The sequence below is a fragment of the Cydia strobilella genome, chromosome 2 (assembly GCF_947568885.1).
Source record: "Cydia strobilella chromosome 2, ilCydStro3.1, whole genome shotgun sequence".
NCBI classification, from domain to species: domain Eukaryota; kingdom Metazoa; phylum Arthropoda; class Insecta; order Lepidoptera; family Tortricidae; genus Cydia; species Cydia strobilella.
In genome coordinates this window covers 19,050,704-19,070,416 of record NC_086042.1, presented here as the reverse complement: position 1 = coordinate 19,070,416, position 19,713 = coordinate 19,050,704, and the positions used below count along the sequence as shown (strand labels likewise).

The 19,713-nt window shown below is 37.6% G+C and overlaps 1 protein-coding gene across 1 annotated transcript; it reads left to right on the top strand.

Moving 5' to 3' along the window:
- The first annotated feature begins 5,797 nt into the window (after window positions 1–5,797).
- Window positions 5,798–7,179, top strand: LOC134748844 (uncharacterized). The gene is made up of 3 exons (XM_063683658.1): window positions 5,798–5,953; window positions 6,659–6,748; window positions 6,896–7,179. The coding sequence occupies exons 1-3, from the start codon at window positions 5,818–5,820 to the stop codon at window positions 7,177–7,179; spliced, it is 510 nt and encodes a 169-aa protein (XP_063539728.1). The 5' UTR covers window positions 5,798–5,817.
- The last annotated feature ends 12,534 nt before the right edge of the window (window positions 7,180–19,713 follow it).

The window sequence follows — 19,713 nt, the reverse complement described above, 5'->3', positions numbered from 1 at the left end:
TCACAAACAATAATTAGGTGTTATCATATCAATATTGTGGGTAAAATATGTTTAGTGTATTTTGCTTGATTGAATTATAATAAAAACAATTGAATTAAGTAAGAAAAGTTAACATAAATAAAAAACCGGCCAAGTGCGAGTCGGACTCGTGCACGAAGGGTCCCTTACCATTACGAAAAAAACAGCAAAAAAATCACGTTTGTTGTATGGGAGCCTCATTTAAATATTTATATTATTCTGTTTTTAGTATTTGTTGTTATAGCGGCAACAGAAATACATCATCTGTGAAAATTTCAACTGTCTAGCTATCACGGTTCATGAGATACAGCCTGGTGACAGACGGACAGACAGACGGACAGCGGAGTCTTAGTAATAGGGTCCCGTATTTACCCTTTAGGTACGGAACCCTAAAAAATAAATGTTTTGGGGACAATCTTATTGATCTTATACAGATCGAACTTTCCCAAACCAGGGGGGTGTCACTTCGCAGTTTAGGTACATTTGGCCGGCGCGCCTCCCGGGCAGGCGTATGGCAATGGGCTGCCGCTCGACTCGCGCAAAATTGAAAATACAATGCATTCGAAACCTAAATCTATAGATATTGTACTGTTTACGGATGTCTGAATAAACGGAGGAACAAGGAAGCAGAAATAACATTTTTTTTTTAATTCCGGACTATATTGACCGACATATTTTGAAAGGAATAAGTACTTCTGTGGCATACCTACTTCCGTGAGAATCAGACATACTATCTCCGGATAAAAAAAATATGTTTACAGAATAAACGTTTGTAATTCCTACATATTTATCTTAAAAATAATAAATCAGTATGTACCTATAGGTACAAAAACTTGTCAAGTGACAACTCCGTGCCGACACTCGCAGCTCGGTCATAAAACTGCGGCGCGCAAAAAGATTCACGGTTCGTGCGCGGTTATAAGTTTTAATTTTGCTTGTAGGCGGCGAGTACAGGTATAATTTTATACCCAAATCTGACTTTTGTCAATGAGGATATAATAAGATAGAGCGGTACTGTCATAGATATCTATCTTTGGTCATAGTAAATTTTGTAACCACTGTAAATTCACTGCCATCTATCGACATACTTTAAAACTAAAAATGAAGATTTATAAAAATACGTTAAAATGTATTTAAATATAGATAAATGATTTTTTTATTTGCATTAATTATTTTAATATTATTTTGACCCATGTTCTTTCACTGGTATGCGTTAAAATTATAAATAACAAACGAAACAGTCAACGCCCTCTATACGAGAGTAGGCCAAAACTAGTGGCGCCATCTGATCGAGAATCAAATTTTTGTGATTTTCGAGGCACGTTTTTTCCTTAGACTGTATCCATCTATTACGGAGTTATATCTATCTTTGCTTTTGTGAAGGAGTGAATTTTCTGCCAAGCAATATACGTACTATAACGTACACTACCAACGGAGTGGCTGCGGCGCGCCTATTTTTAAAACAGATGGTTAAATTAGACTTTTTAAAATTAGATTAAAATTACATTTCATGTGTTGCTAGTTTTTTACGTTATCAAAATCAAGGTAATATCAATCTTCAACTAGGTAAAATATCAACCAACCAACATCAACCGTCTGAAGCCCTACTTAGATTTTTATTTAATAACTCAGAGCTCCTCCACTCACGTGTCATGATCCTCATAGCCAAAGCTATGAACACAAGGCGACAATATAGATAAATACATAGATACAGCTCCCAAGTATGAGTGTGAGAACATGTTGAGAATCGTTAGTAAATGGTGAAATTATAATTTTCAATTCACGAGTAACTATCCTAATTGTTCTTTTTTATCATTTATCCATATTTAAATACATTTTATCGTATTTTTATAAATCTTCATTTTTAGTTTTAAAGTGTGTCGATAGATGGCAGTGAATTTACTGTGGTTACAAAATCTACTATGACAGTACCGTTCTATCTCACTATTGGACGAGGACTACAAAATACAAAAACAAATGACATAATTGAACGCCGACTATTTAATCATGAATCGATTTATTCATTGTATTAGGACATTTCTAAATATAATTTTGACTTCATATATAATAATACTATTGACATCGATTGCAAATTTAATAAATTATTTAATATTTTGACATTCTATGCAAATTTACGTTTTCCGATTAAACAGATGCGTCTAAAAAAGAAAACATCCGTTCCATGGGTATCTGACAAGTTGTTTGAATATATCCAAAAGCACAGGGATCTTCATGAGATACGACGACAATATCTGACTGTATTGATCATTACTCCCAATTAATAAAATCCGAAACACTAAGAGCTCGGCAGTCATTTATCGAAAACAGACTGGTAGAAAGTAAAAATCCATGTAAAGAAATTTGGAAAGTCATAAACGAAGAGATAGGAGTAAAAACAAAGCCCCAAGTGATTTTGTTAAAAAAACATGATACAAATGCCGTAATATCTCATGAAGAAATCCCAAATGAATTTAATTCTCATTTTCTTAATATTGCTACAAAATACTTAATAAATAGCGATGAGTCACTGTCCAAACTATATGTCGATAAACACTTAAGCAAATCTATTTTACGAAAATTCGAACCCCCTATAGTAACACGCGACCTCTTGGATAATACAATAAAATCAATGTTAAAGACCCGTACAACAACTGATGTTTATGACATGTCATTAAATATAATTTTAATTATTTGGCCGATTATTGCGGACATTTTGGTCATTTTAGTAAACTCTATGTTTCGAAGTGGTACGTATCCAAATGTGCTTAAAAATACTAGAGTCTGCCCGGTATTTAAGGGTAAGGGGGAGAGGGATGACGTGAACAACTACCGACCAATAACTATAGTACCCACGATCTCAAAGATAGTGGAGTCCATTTTATCCTCTAGCCTGATGGCATAATGTAGATTAGTCTAAGATAATTTATATTGTAATTTTATATTATGAGATTAAATATCTAAATCTAAATCATACTTAGAAAAACATGACCTGCTCACTGATAACCAGTATGCGTATAGGCAAAAACGGTCAACTACAATGGCAGCACACAAAATTATTGACTCTATTATTACGGGCCTTGATGAGAAGCACGCTTACTGTGTGACTTATCAAAGGCGTTTGATGTTATAAACCACAAATTGCTATTAGCCAAGCTAAGTCTTTACGGTATTAAGGGTTCTGCACATAAATTGTTCACGTCATTCTTGTCTGACCGCAGGCAGGTGGTGAAGATGTCCACGAATGGAAAAACATAAATCTCGGATACAGGTCACGTAAGTTTGGGCATCCCTCAAGGGTCAGCGATCGGCAATACCTTATTTCTGTTATTTATCAATGATCTTCCGTCAGCAATAACGAGCGGCATACCTGTACTCTTCGCGGATGACACAACGGTAGTCGTGAAGGCCCAAACCCATGAACTACTTGCTGAGAAAATCCGTGAGGCATGCGATCAGCTACAGTTGTGGTTTTAATCGAATGGGTTGCTCCTGAATGTCGCGAAGTCAAACGTAATGTTTTTTTCAGCTCGTGACACTGCAGTACCTCCGTGTATTGCAAACGGCCCAATGCCATTGTGTTCTGAGAGCAAATTCCTGGGCTTTACGGTTGACTCGAACCTTGGCTGGAAGTGTCATGTTGACCAATTGTGCAATAGGTTGAGTAGGGCTGTCTTCGCTATAAAGAAACTACAGCCGCTTATATCACGGAAAGCATTGAAGGCTGTGTATTTTTCCCATTTTCATTCATTAATATCTTACGGGACGTTAATATGGGGAAACTCCACAGATTCAAAGCGAGTCTTGATACTTCAAAAACGAGCGATTCGATTGCTGGCCGGAGTACAAGCCAGACATTCATGTAAGGAGCTATTCAAGAAAATTGGCATAATGACACATTACTTAATTTACATATTTCAAGTGTTAATGTTTGTACGAGATAACTTGCCAATGTTCAAACGTGTCGAGGTTGCGGGCAAACAACTCCGATCTACAGGGAGACTACGCACAGTGCCGCGTCGCATGGCACTTTCAGTCAAAAACCCGAGGGTGATTGGACCAACGTACTATGAACGTCTACCTGCAACATTGCGAACCGAACCATCTGACGAAACATTTGAACGCCAATTGAGACTCTTTTTATTGGATTATCCATTGTATTCGGTTAATGAATATATGGAAATAACATGTAATATAATAAATTAAATGTAATATTTATTATTCATTAATTAATAAATTTTTCTATTGACGTGTATTTCATTTTATTTTGACGATCATTATGAGATATCTATGCTTAGCCGTATTGACATTGTTTTTCTCATTTTATTTTATTTGACATTGTTAAAAATTTAATTAATTAATTAATCGATTGCTTATTCAAATGGTTTTAAAATTGTGTATTGTTTTTATATAATTATAATCAATTGTTATTTTCCACTTGACGATCATAATATAAATTCGTATAGATTAGTGTAAAAATAATTTATATTGTAATTTAATATTATGAAATAAATAAATCTAAATCTAAATCTATCCGTTATGGGGGTAGGTAATTATTTTATCCATGATTTCTTGATGTAGGTATTTACCCGCCTATAAACTATGTACATGCGATACGTCACACATAGACCATGCCAATCAGGGCGCACAAAAACAGTTTATTCACCCCAATCATTGAACATGTCTAATTATGATATTGGTGAATCCTATATTTTATTATGGTGGGAACTTTGAGCATTTTTCAGAAAAAGGCAGCGCCAGCCGCGCCACCCCCCATGGCTGGCGCCGGAGTGGCGGCGCACTTGTTGCGCCGTCTGCCATCCCCTGCTCTCCGCACCTCGCGTCCTGTCTGCCTATTAACAGAACATTTTGCTTGTGTTTGACTTCATCTCTGATATAATCTGATCTCTACATACGCAACTACTATGCGTCACATGAGGTCTGTAATATTACTGGTTCTTCTGCGAAATGTTGTGAAAGCTCTACAGGACTATCTCAGCTTTTCAGCTGAGCGCCTGTCGAAACCGCGATTCATTCCCTTTTACTGCATTGACGGTTTGATGTCAATCTCTTTGCACATTAAATTCTCTAGCATTGCATAGATCGTTTTTAGAAAGTCAATCTCTCATTTTTCAAATGTTTTTGCTAGATATGTATGTTACTATAGTGCTATAGTGTATTAGACGTGACGTCTTTTTTAGTTATCTATTAGTCGTCTGGGCGTAGGTCACACGCGTTTAAAAATATGACCTTAAGTCGTACCTATTGAATCTACAACGTAACTGTGGCCAGATACTCCAGAAGAGTTGTGTTAGGCAAGAGTTGACCAGTACCTAGAGCTGGAATAGAACACTTCTCAAGAAGGTAAGTACATAGACATTGTTAATATATTCTGATGTCTAGTTAATTGTGGTCATCATAAACATTGTCATTGGTCTTAGGTTAACATGGTTTTGCAAATAAGTATTAGGAGTCCACTTATATATAAACTATATTAGGAATAGTAGATATTTCTAACTCTACATTAAGTACCTAGCTGATACTTACTGTGAAAGTCCCCCGAGCGCAATATTTAGTTTTGTTGCGCCCAAAACCCCAACACACCTTGTAAATAAAAGTGTTTTCCGTTTCCCATACAATAACAATGACGTGGACGAATAGTTTTAGAAATACAAAAGCAAGTATGGATATCGTGATAATTAGGTTTTGACATCCTTTTTCAGAGCTGTTCTGTCTGTGTGCTGTCAGTCATTAACATCGCTCAGTAAATAAAAATCTCGGTCTAGTAAATCTATTGTCAAGATGGGGCGCGGCGGTGGCGTGCCTCCCTCCCGGCCTCCCTCGCAGACGGCGTACTTCGTGGCCCTTGCCGGAGTAGCGCTGCTGTTGCTTATGCTGTGCTGCTATTTCCTCTACTTCTGCATCAAGAAGATCAATGGTCAGTTACGGTTCAACTGCAACCTAACCTATTCATGTTTATGGGATGTGATCTGTGTGACATTTCGACTGCTTAAATAAAATTGTTAGGACAGTATCTTTAGCTTTAACCTACCATCATATTTATAAGGGCTGGCAAATCGTCAATTATATAAGAGAATCCATACTATATAATATTATAAAAGGAAGTCTGTCTGTCTGTTACCTCTTTACGCTTAAACCGATTTAGTTGATAGATAAAATTTAATTTGAAGATAGTTTGAGTCCTGGGGAATGACGTAGTATAGGTGTTACCCAAAAAAATCTAAAGATCAACCCTAAAGGGGGTGGAAATTTGTATGGGTGGGACCGAATAAAACTGAATTAGATAAAATTTGATATGAAGATAGTCTTAGTTGTTGGGAAGGGTGTAGACTAGTTTTTATTCCCGAAGTTATCATCCTCTCCTCTCTAATTACTTATTCCACGCAGACGGAGTCGCGGGCAAATGCTAGTACCTTATAAATCGGTAGCTGTAACTTACTCGAGGATTATGAGGCAAGGGTGACGTGAAAGTCTTCATGGTTTACTGTCATGATATCTTTCAAAACACATACCTCATTGCATAGGAATACTTTATTCTTTTGATAGTTACAATACAATGGAGATCTCTTGTTCGCGCTAACTGCTATACCAATCATTAATTGCCTTTATACGTTAATTATAGAACTGTCGGAGCACGAATCATTATGTGGTGCACCTGCTTCACGCGCTCAAACCACGCCCGCGCGCACCGACGCCTACCCCGTGCAGCCAGGTACGTACATAAAACATTTACACCTTGTCATCCAATTACATCACAATATCAACGACTTTATAAGTACTAGTCAAGAGGGTAACGTCTCGATAGCTCTTGATGCAAGGGTAATTGTGAGAGTAGTTAAAAATGTTACGAGAAGTAACTGACCACCTTGCATGGATACTCCAGCTTATTTGTGTATGGTTGCAGTGGTGAGGGACAGTGCAACAGCGATGGCGAAGTTATGCAAGGAGCTGCCGAGTGGCGGCGGGCGGGGCACCGTATTCCCCGCGGCGACGTCGCCCGCGGCCCTGCTGGCGGACACCGGCGCGCGCGGCGGGTCGCTGGCGTCAGGCAGCGACGGCGCCACCCTCAGCGACGATACCGCCACTACCGGCACTAGCATGGAGTCCCCCTACCACCCTACCACCCAGGATCATTTAGATTAAAGTAATTTTTAGCCGTGACAATATGTCGGTCACTTTGTGCTTATTCTCCTATTACAAGTTTTCGTTTAGGTCCACCTGTGCCACTGGTATATCTGCATTTAAAGACTCATTCAATTATATACTTTGTTCTCGTACAAACAGGCACACAATTTTACGAGATTTCAAATTCGATAGAACCTCCACTTACTGCTGCTAAGTGTAGCAGGAGTTTTGCATCCATAATTCAAGCGTTATCTGGTCGGAGTAAAGCGACATATTCGTACTTCATAATGGATAAATAATGGATAGTTGGTGTCTGTGAAAAGAAAAGACGAAAAAAATTATTTTGTTTTAATAACATTTCTTTTTATAAAAACTTCGACTAATTTGCGTAATTGACAATACTTGTGCCTGTCAAATTACTCAAGGGTTATACACAGACGGACAAGGGTTCGATCAGAAAATTAGGCTTTGTAGCTCTAAACTTTGAAGATACAAGAACCTACTTATAATTGCTGTGTGGGTCAAACACAAAACTGTGTTCACGCCTTTCCTGTAGACATGCCCAAAAGTTAGGGGCTATAAGGGCTCCTTTTATTTGAATAAGTATGATAAATTCATTACCTACATGCCCACAAGCTGTTAACAATAGTTACACACCACAGGAGACACAACTCCACAGGAGAGAAAACTCTACAGTTTGACCAGGACGTGAACACAGTTTTGTGTTTGAACCGTGTATGACTCACACACCTACTTGTACTATTCATATTTTGGTGCTCTGACTGATAATGCTTTTTTTTTTGGAAGAAAACGTCTTTGAAGGCGTTGTGTGTTGGAATAGGCTATTTGACTAATTTTTGAAAATGGTTTTAATTGATTGTTTATGACTTAATAATTATACTACATTGATATTTCCGTGAAATTTCCTGTATTAAATATAAAAAAATAATGTTAGTTTATTTATTTTGAACGCGCCTTAAACGCTGTTTTGACAAAGGGGCTAATCACGTGACACGTGTGACGTCACACGCGAGTAAACTCAGTCAATGACCTTAGCAAATCCTATGGTTTATGTGCATTGAATTGATTATTTCACTGTAAAATGGTATATAAATGGTGTAAACTCAAGCATTTCCTCCCAAAAACCACCAATTTGATGTAGTGCAACTGTAGCCTAACCACAAGTTTGACACTAAATATTCGCTAGCGTCTTCGTAACTTTGTACACTAATATGCCAGTACGAGCGAGATGCATAAACAGTAAGTTACGCACACGATAGCGAATCTGGAAATGTCAAACTCGTGGTAAGGCTACTGATGATGAAGAGCACGGACGAAATGTGGAACTTCCCTCGTATGTTGTCACCCACCCCAACTATTACTATTAACTAATCTTCTCTTATGCTAAACACCTCTTAAGAATCTACCCCTAAAATTTGGCCATGTGATCGTCTAGATAGTAGTTAGAACCCCTCGAAGTGTACCGTGAAACCCTAGATTCTTTAATGAGTATCGACTAAATTTTGGACTCCGGTATTATTCTATTATTACCTATATTTTAAAAAATAAATATTTATGGTACTGAAGATATATTATTATGAAACTAAAGAATAATTCAAAGAATATTTTAATAGTTACAGTAGTAGAAATAGTAGTTTGTGTAGCTTGGGAGGAAATTGACATATTTACGATGAGGCCGCACATCGAATCCTGAACGAAGCAAATGATTCCATAATTGAAAACTGAGCGTAGCGAAGCATTCTAAAATAGTATTCCGAGCTTAGTGATGAAATTAATATTACAATTTTGTTAAATCTATTTGTGTAATGTAAATGCTGTTAAAGGCTTACTACATATGACATTATTTAGGTAATTGCAGCATATATGGTTAATATGAGGTTAAAAATGTTATTGGAAAAATGAGTTTAAAAATGTTTTTGGTGAAGTCCCGCTACGCCTATTAAGCCTTCGGGATAACATACGAAGCAGCACTCCCAGGATAAGCCCATTTACACCCTAGCTTTTTAGGAAAAGTTATAATTATACTATCACCTTCTAAACGATGTGTGAGTTCACACGTACTGCTTCGCATGCTCGATGCGGGTCAGAAGGCCTTATCCCGTTTTAAAACATCATTCGGGTTACCTATCCTAACATTGTAGCCAGACGGGCTATGACCAACGCTTCGCAACCTAAGCATTCCTAGATGATCTGATGAAAGAAGCGCCAAGTATCATCAGTCAATCAAAATTACTTCTTTTTTATGTTCAAAAGCTAGGGATACTAATCCCTTTTCCCAATTCCCAGAACTAAAAGTATAGACTAAATTTCTAGTCTTTTAGATGTATAAACGAAGCACTAATGTTATTTGCTATATTTTATGAGACTGAAATATCAAGTTGAGCATTATTCCACTCAAATTCCCATCGGACTGCTCTTGCCTGCCAAGGGGTCCCTAAAACAAACCATTCTTCTATCCCAGAACGATCTGTATGCCTAAACCCATCTTGATATTTTAAGAATTTATTTTGCAAATACCTTAGAAACCTGATTGCAAAACTCAGTACCTCGTCTTTACTCCAAAAACCAGAAATTTAATAGATAAAAAAATAAAGATTTCATAGGAATTTAATTTATTTTCCCCAGATAAATTAAAAGTTTGAAAGATTTAGGCAAAAGAATCCTTTACCTTTTAAATACTCATATTTTAGGTTAATGAAGCCATATTTTTAAGTCTTTAAAAGAAGAATTTATATCAACCATATCAGAGTCTTAGACCAAGCATAAAAGAGACCCTACACACAAATACCTACAGACAAATAGTGTATGACTCTACCCTATTTATAGTCCTACCCTCTGGCCCTACTCTAGGTACACCCAAAGCACAGATCGCACTTACCATTGACCTAGTGCCTTGGAATATACACAAGTGTATCCCTACTAGAAGCTGGAAAGTTCGGTAGACCAAACCGAGATTAGCAAAACTAATGGTCCGTGTATTTGACTCCCCCTCCTACGCCCGCGGGCTAAAAGAAGTAGGAAGTAAGTCGCCCTATTCCGTGTCTATCAGTGGATCGGCACCCTTTGCACACACCAGCACCAACCACATGAGAAGTCCTGCCGCAACTAAGACTAAGTATATAATAACAGTCACGACAGAATCCTTCCCCGCAATCAGCACTAGCATGCGCCAGAGCACCGAAATATATAAATATATTTAATAGGGGACCAGATCCCAATTACTGCCGACTTTAGTGAGCTCAGATTACTCCGAATGGCACGCACGTGATGCCCTCACTTCCATCTAACAGCTGGGCTTTGAGACCTGGGAGATAGTTCATCTCTTATGTTGGTAAAGAAGAGATGCCAGGCCCTCTCAAGCCTGGAACTAAAAGACTCCTACCACCCATCACCTTTAACACCGCCAGGCGTGATGAATGTTTAGTTGGACAAACTGTCAGTCCAAGCAATGATCTGGCTTCAAAAATAGCAAAAGACCCCATAGAAAAAACACTAAAATAACTAAGAGTAATTTTACTAGTATAAATTTCTCACAAAACAAACAAACTAAATAAAGAAGTGAAATTCCCTTAGGCACCATTATCCAAGCTTAACATTACGAAAATTACTTCTCGCAAAATTAAACCTAGACACAATTTCAAGTACCTGCTATGCAACGATATTGTCCCTGCATAACGTGGCGGCACTTAGAACAATACAGTGTAGAAAATTTCACTTCACGGCACTCAACACTACACACAACACATCAGTAAAGAATCTCCACCATAGTCCAAGTTTAGCGTTACGACGATATTGTCCCCGTAAAACCAAACACAGACCAATTCCAAGTCCTTGCTATGCAACGATATTGTCCCTGCATAACGTGGCGGCACTCGGAACAACTCAGTATCGAAAACTTTACAATAAAATAAAACCCATACATAGCAGCAAAGAATCTCCACAATAGTCTAGGTTCAGCGTTACGACGATATTGTCCCCGTAAAACCAAACGCAGACACAAATTCTAAGTTTAAATTTACCAAGATAATTCCAAGTAAAACAAACACAGAAAAAGTAGCAGAGAAACTTCGCTTACCAGTACGAAAATTACGCCCAAAAGCCAGAGTCACGACTAGTCCGATGGTTGAAGAATGAATGAATCCCCCCGTGCCCGCTCCGGCCTTTTATACCTTTTAGTAGCGACAGGCGACTTGCGACAGGCGACAGGCGACAAGCGACAGGCGACCGGCGACCGACGACAAGCGACCGACGACTGGCGACATAACAATAGGATATTGACGACAAGCGACCAGCGACAGGCGACCGGCGACCAGCGACAGGCGACCGGCGACAAGCGACCAGGGACAAGCGACCGGCGACAAGCGACCGGCGACATAACAATAGAATACTGACGACAAGCGACCAGCGACAAGCGACCGGCGACCGGCGACAAGCGACCGGCGACATAACAATAGGATACTGACGACAAGCGACAGGCGACCGGCGACAGGCGACCGGCGACCAGCGACCAGCGACAGGCGACAAGCTACAAGCGACAAGCGACAGGCGACAAGAGACAGGCGACAGGCGACAGGCGACAAGAGACAGGCGACAGGCGACAAGAGACAGGCGACCAGCGACAGGCGACAGGCGACCGGCGACCAGCGACAGGCGACAGGCGACAGGCGACAAGCTACAAGCGACAGGCGACAAGAGACAGGCGACCAGCGACAGGCGACCAGCGACAGGCGACCGGCGACAAGCGACAGGCGACCAGCGACAGGCGACAGGCGATCAGCGACAGGCGACAAGAGACAGGCGACCAGCGACAGGCGACCGGCGACAAGAGACAAGCGACAGGCGACAAGAGACAGGCGACAAGAGACAGGCGACAGGCGACAAGAGACAGGCGACCAGCGACAGGCGACAAGCTACAAGCGACAGGCGACAAGAGACAGGCGACCAGCGACAGGCGACAAGAGACAGGCGACAGGCGACAAGAGACAGGCGACAAGAGACAGGCGACCAGCGACAGGCGACCGGCGACAAGCGACCAGCGACAGGCGATCAGCGACAGGCGACAGGCGATCAGCGACAAGCGACAGGCGACCGGCGACAGGCGACCGGCGACAAGCGACAGGCGACTTATTAAGACAAACATTATCCAAAAAGTACCAGGATACCAGAATTGAGAACGAGGTCGTTCGCCCCATGGCACGTAACGGTGCTCGACTCAAGGAGAAGGTCATATGTCCAATAGTGTTTACTAATCCTTACGGCCTATATCTTAACGTTTACAATCACTAAATGTCGATTCCCCCGATATCTATCCCTTTCACGCATGCGATGTTTTAGAAGGACAGAGACATTTACAACGACATCCACATCTCACGCACACATAGATAGCAGTTCAGTTTGAGGAGCCCAAACAAATAATAAAAGAAGGAACGTTCTGAAATCCATTACGTATGAACCTGATATATTATTTTACTTTATGATAAATTTAGTTTATTTCCGAATTCTTCGCTCACTTCAACGTGTTTTATGTTTATTAATAACAAATATGTTTAAAACAACTTCCGGAAATTAAGATTTAACTATATTTTACACGTAAGTTTTACGATCAGAATGTAGTATCAAAAACGTTATTGCATGTCATATTGTACCAGGAGCACCTAAACGTCAGTTCGACATCCTGTCAAGCTGTCAGTCTCCGTGTCATTGTCAGTGCGCTGCAATTTGTTATTGAACCTTTCTGTTTATTTCTAAGTTAAAATACGGATCAATTTAACGAGAACACTAGTGTTAAATAATAAAACATGGAATTAAGTGTTTCAAGTTTCATCTGTCAGAATATTTAGTGGAATTATGAACGAAATATGCGACTGAAGAGGATTTCAGTTTTACAAAGGTATATTTTCCCATCTTCTATGTTTTTGTAATGAAAAATGAGCTTAATACTAGGCTATAGGGATACGACCAGTCACAGCCGCCCCCGATTTAAGTTTATTAGAAATTATTACAGTAATTTATAAAAAACTTCAATCTACTCTAGATTAGTCGGAAATTACCCCCCTTTTTCTAAACGTGTAGTGTGTATTCCAATACTAAGTGACCGCTAGTGACTCAGCTCTGAAATCAGTTCGTTAGAACTCTGTCAATGAATAATGATGACTCTTTCCCCAGAAACTTCGCTCCGCCAGAAATACCAGGTTGTGAGTCCGGTAGGTTCTAATAACCCGTCCTTGCCAGTTCATCCCGGCAGCGGCGAGTATTCCTTCCCTCTATGCGCCGTACCCCTCCGTAGAAGAGCATCTAATGAAACAGCAAAGACTTTCCATGCAAAACGAAGAGACCTTTAATTTTTATAAGTACGAAGCCTTCAAGCCTCATCGCCAGAAATTCAAACCAAATTTCATTACCCTATCACCTCCAGTCACGTTTTTTGGCGCATGTCTTGTACTTGAATAAAATATACCGACTTAAGTTTGTTTGGGTGTTTTTTTTTTTTTATAAAACAAACTTGAATTTGACACAAATAAATACCCCATTATGGTATGATAAAATATTTTCGTCTAAACTAAAGCATCGCTTAATCAAAATAAATAACAATAAAATTATTTGCTCAATAATATACCTCACTTCCATGAAAACATATAATTGTACTTCATTAACCTCTTGAAAAGAGCCTCGCCCTTTCTAGACGCTCACGTCCCATCAAAATATGTCGAATGTCGGATATATCCCATCCAAGCCAAGGTGTGTAGAGTTTCGTATTGGGCTTATTACCTTGTGTAGTTCTGGCTACAAAAATCTACCCTTTAAATGGGTCTAGTCCAATGGACTTTAACCTACTGATAAGATTTTTCCAGCCAGATGTCCCATTTTCCCCCCCGTTTTGTTCCCTTGCAAATGCCGACAAATCTAGTTTACTTTGATTACCCTTAAGCTTTTGTCTATCCGTATCAATCCATTATTTCCAATAAAGAACATTCGTCATCTGTCATCTCATATTCATACACCTCTGGCATAAATCATCACAGACTCATAACTATAAGTACTCAACACACACACACACAATCATTCCTCCTCAGTTACGCTTACGCACGATTTCTACAGACAGCCAAAGCTTTTCTATGTAATCAAAAAAAAAATATTTCATTAAAACTTGAATTATAATAAATAATATTTAAAAAAAATACACCTATCCTTGCCTGATCCAATACTAATTCATTATTTCTAGTTCTAGATATTAAAAAAAAAAAACTTGTGGCATTCATCCCGAGCCTACCCTTAAAAAAAATTATTTATTATTATTATTTTTATTTATTAATTACTATTTACAAAATAATTTGAGCAGTTTGCAAAAAAAAATGCACTTAAAACTTATTTTCACGATTCACTAGATTTTGCATTGACTTTCAATTGAAAGCTTCATCGGAGATGACACCTCATGACCTCATTTGCCCCTGTCCTTTGCCTAACAATGTCGTTCAAACTCAATATTGCCACACCATTATGCAGTAAATCAGCGTTGGAGAAATACAGTTAGTTGCAGAAAAAACGACCCACCTTGCATACAATCTATGCAAATGCTAACCGAAAATGTATAAGGATAGTGGATATAGGATCTGCACAAACGCCTAGGCATAGCGCAAAGTGAAAGGTTTTTGGATGAACTAAATGACAACCTCAGATGGTTGCGGCCCTCAATCATGAAGAATCGAGGAAAAGAACAAACGAAAAATACTGCCAACTGTACATGAAAATATAATCCCGAGTACCTCAATTTATTTCACTTACAACAAGGGTGCTCTACAAAGAACCAAAAAAATTTCACGCAGTAATCATATATTAGCTAATTGTCATACAACTCCGGTCTCATCACCTTAATACTGGGCAATTTTGGTTTCATGAACCTACCTAAGTCACTTATTTAAAACAAAACTGGACTAAAAACCTGGTATGAGTACCATTTTGCCTTCATATGATTAATCCACTGGCCAATCAAAATAATTCAACCATACTCTGAAATAAAAAACCATATGATATCTATAATGCTAATGATGATGATAGTGATGAATCATAAATTTTAAGAGCCTACCATATATGCTGCAAAACATGTTCATTTTAATTTCCACCAATGATCATTAACAACCCCCACAGCATTTACACCACAAACATACAACAACAATATCCCTTCATGTCAGATCGGGTTTCAAAATTTATAACATAAAACATTTCCTATTTTTTTTTTATTTGATTTTAGCTACCTCATATTAAAATAGTAGAATAAAAAATGTAAGTTACAAATATAAATTTTCTATTGAACGTTCAAAACTGTTCATTCTTCCTTGGTCGATGTCTTTATCCCGTAGATTGTTTTGAAAATTCTCTGCAGTCCTTATGACGGTGGCAACAGGAAAACAGTGGTTGTCTTTGCTTGGTTACACGAGCGTCTTGAAGACCGGCCACGTTGTCTCTTGTTTTACAAATTGACAGCACAAATATTCACCTTTCCCACTACACTAGAGTTTTGTATTGCACTCTTGAAAACATGTAACCACTATTTTTTTACACTATAATTCACACTCACAATAAACCACACTAGACTTGAATCATAACACTTTTAGACCTTTAGGTATCCTAGGAACCAAGTACTTATCCTACTAACACTGCACAAGTGCATAACCATAATAACTGGTACAAGTAAGATTTAAAGAATTTTGAAAGAAAACAGACTATGGAACTAAAACAACTTGATTAGAAATGAAGCCCTAAAATGATCCAAAGCAAAGTAAAAAATTGCAACATTTGTCTAATATAAATTAACCCAGTTCACAAAAAATACATAAAAGTTGAAACTTATTCACTACGCGAGATACGAACTTGGATCTTATAAGATTATATATCCCATACATTTATCTGCCCTAGAGATCACTAGACTATCAGAGCGTTAGGAAATTTGACAAATTTAGCAATGGCTTTCAAAAGAACACTTTTTAGATTTCTTTTATTTTTTCCACATGTTTTACGCACACAATAAGATAATAACCAACTAAAAGATTTTTATTTTTCTTAAGAAAACCCCTAAACCGAACGCAAGTATACACATACACTGCAAACAAACTATTACGGTTTTTTTTTTGAAAAGCACTACTAATTAATTTTTACGTAGATAGAAAACCCAACAAGTCTGTATATTAAAATTCCGAAATGTTTCCCCGAGTTCGTCAAAATATTCGTACTCACCTATGTACATTCCTCACTCTGTTACACATGTTACACTTAACTGATGCACATATTTTCGTGCTTTCTGACTTACAAAATACACAACACGTACACTACGTATTTCACTTTAGCAAATGAAAAATAAAACAATGATACTCGCGCACATAAATAACTATTTTCACTCAAATACGCATTTCCGCTAATTTATAAACCTTGTCCGAGATAGGTCCTGCATTCGTATTTGTCTAAAAACACTATTTATTTCACCCTGACACCTAATACCATATTTCTTGTTCAAAACAAAGTTGTCTTGTTTACAAGACCGACATAACTGATCATAACTGATTTACCCTGATTTCATGGCCTACTTTGTTTATATGCGGCTAAACTAAACTTGTCAGTGTTCTTCATTTGTTTCACAAAAGCTTTTAATAATTAAAACCCACTTTAAGTTAAATCTTTACGATTAAATTGACTTAAAAAAAACTAGAACCAGTAACGCGATGTTCACGGGCATACGGGTCTCATTCAACTGTCAACAAACGTTTCAGTCGTAATTTCTCTTTTAAATTCGAAACTATAACTTGATAGTCACGTTCGTCAGTAAAAACGGCGGTAATCTCGAAAATGTATGCGTAAAAAGCTGTCTTCCATAACCGCGCTCCAAACTATGCGTCGCGAATGAGTGTGGAGGGACCTTAAAAAAAAACTTGAACCCCGCGCTTGCCGTTGAATTGTATTTTACTTTATCGATTTTTAGAATTGATTTTCTTTATTTTTCTTATATTTAGCAAAATATACGAATAACGTCAACTATAACCCGTCAATGACAAGTAGCAACACCATTAACGAATGTCATTTACTTACGTTACTTACACACTATAATACTAGATTTACATTCGCGTCTCGTGGTTCGACTTATGGTTCGCACAGGAATTTTAGGGCTTAATAATATCACTATTCTCCGTCAGATGACGTATTAATGGCTGTCGTTTCCCGATCCGAAAATCTACATTGTCTATACTCATCCTTTTCTTTTAGGTGCCAGCACTAGTGCAAGACAAAGACAGTATGACTCTCTCTGTCTACACTTGAAATGAGACAGTCCTTTGACAAATTTTATTAAAACAATTACACATTATTAAAATGAATGATATTTTATAGCAATCGATGAATAATAATAATCAACCTTAAAATATGGAATAACAATAATAAAAGAAACCGTCATCTACAAATTAATTCGATCATTGCAATTCAAAAACCGTCTAAAGTACGATATAACTGGCTCTAACCTTACATGTATTTCAAAATTTTATAATTTGGTAAAATTTATCAACAAAGGAAATCTATTTTTCACTGCGTAAATGAAAATGGCAATTTATTTATTTATTTATTATCGATACTAAATGAAATTGATCGTGCGAACTCGTCTTTTTGCATAAACGTCATTCTCTATGACCACACGCACACATACATTTCCTACAACCAGCAACACGCACGCATACACTATGCGACGAAATTAAAAACACGTTCCGACACTCCTGACAATACACCAAACAGGACCCACACAAATTGGTCGGATTCAAAGAATGATTTCGAAAATAACTTGTCTATAGCTCGTGAAGCTGACTTAGATATAGGACCCCTATAGATGGCGCTAGTAAATTAAGATTAAAATTAACAAAAACGCTAATATTATATCATCTAAGGTTTTTAATTTTTATGTAAAATCATTTGAATGGTAAAAACGCTTTTATACAATGTGAAAAAGTCAATAATTGATCATTTAATCTTAAACCATAAACTATTTCTAGAGTAAGATGGAACGTTCCTCTTTCCTTTTCTAGCTCTAAATTATTATTTTTTTGTCTATGGTATACTTTCGCTGCCACCAATCCGCCATATTTCGGATTCTGTTATTTAATCTAATTTTTCCTTCATAAGATGACTTTTATCAGATTACTACGGCAAAAATACATTGCTGAACTAAATTTAATGACAGAATTTCAAAACAAAGAATATTCTCCTAGGGTTTCATAACGTTTTCGCGAAATCGGACAAATATATTTCAAACGTCTAACAAAATGGAAGTACTTAACATGTTATGGAATGAACAGTGAATTTTCCCGTCAAACAAACGATGCTCCCAGTGTCCTCAAACAAATACAAATTTTAGACTGCACAACAGATTTCTAAATGAGCCCACACAGTGCGGATGAAATAGATTAATAGTTGAAAACCGTCGCTTCAAACAAGGTAAGTTTACGTTCTTGTTTCTTCTTTTAGACAAGTTACTGCTGTTTGAAAACTGTTAAAACCTACTATATCACTAATCAGAAAATATTTGTTGGAAATTTGTCCTATTTTTCACTTAATCTACTTTTCGGACTGATCTTAACTGTTACAACCTAGCTTTTGAATCTCCCATTCCACCACTATCTCTTCTTGAAATGCTTATGTGTGTCATGTTATGTTGCCTTATTGTTATGCTTTGTGCAACAACATGACTTTTCTTTTATTGAAAACCGACAAGGATCAAAGTAAAAATCAGTGTTATTTTTTTTTTTTCAGCAAACTGAAACCTATTGAAATGTTTCCCGGTGCTTAACATACATGACTGTTGTTGAAGACAGACAGAAGTTATAATTATGCTGTGAGAACTCCCTTGCTGGTTTTGAAATCTTTACAACACTTTTAAAAGTAAGTATAAAACCTCTGTAACCTCATAAATACTCTTAGCTGGTCCTACTGTGTATGGGATTTGAAAAGTGCCATCACTCTAGAAAGATGAATTGGCTCAATTTTATTTCTGAAATAAGGCTTTGAACTAGGAAGTGCAATATATTATAAAAATCATAATTATATGATAACGTCGGCTAAAAATAAACAGGCTTTATTTTATTTTTTTCATGTTAATGACAATTGATTTCTACACTTTACAAAAGAAAGTCTCCGCCGTGTCTGTCTGTGTGTATGTATGTTCGCAACAAACTCTAAAATTAATGTACGTATTTTAATGTGGTTTTCGCCTACGAGTAGAGTAATTTTTGAAAAAGGTTTAGGTAATATAACTAGTTGAGGTCTTGCATAACCCTCGCGAAGTCGAGGCAGGTTGCTAGTAATGAATATGTATTTCCTCTTAACAAGGAACCCGCTGTTGTTTAACAACTTAAAGTATGTGGACCTAAGACCCTTCTGTCGGCACAAACCATCTATCATTCAAAGAAGGTTCTTAATCAATATTACATACTTGCTCACTTACTGACATGTATTCTTTTTCCCTGCTGAATTAATTAAATATTGAAAGCAATTTTCAGAAAC

Coding starts and splice junctions, on each gene's coding strand:
- LOC134748844 (XM_063683658.1), top strand. CDS start 5,818: ATGGGGCGCGGCGGTGGCGTGCCTCCCTCCCGGCCTCCCTCGCAGACG. Junction 5,954..6,658: donor CTGCATCAAGAAGATCAATG/GTCAGTTACGGT, acceptor CGTTAATTATAG/AACTGTCGGAGCACGAATCA. Junction 6,749..6,895: donor CGCCTACCCCGTGCAGCCAG/GTACGTACATAA, acceptor CGAGAAGTAACT/GACCACCTTGCATGGATACT.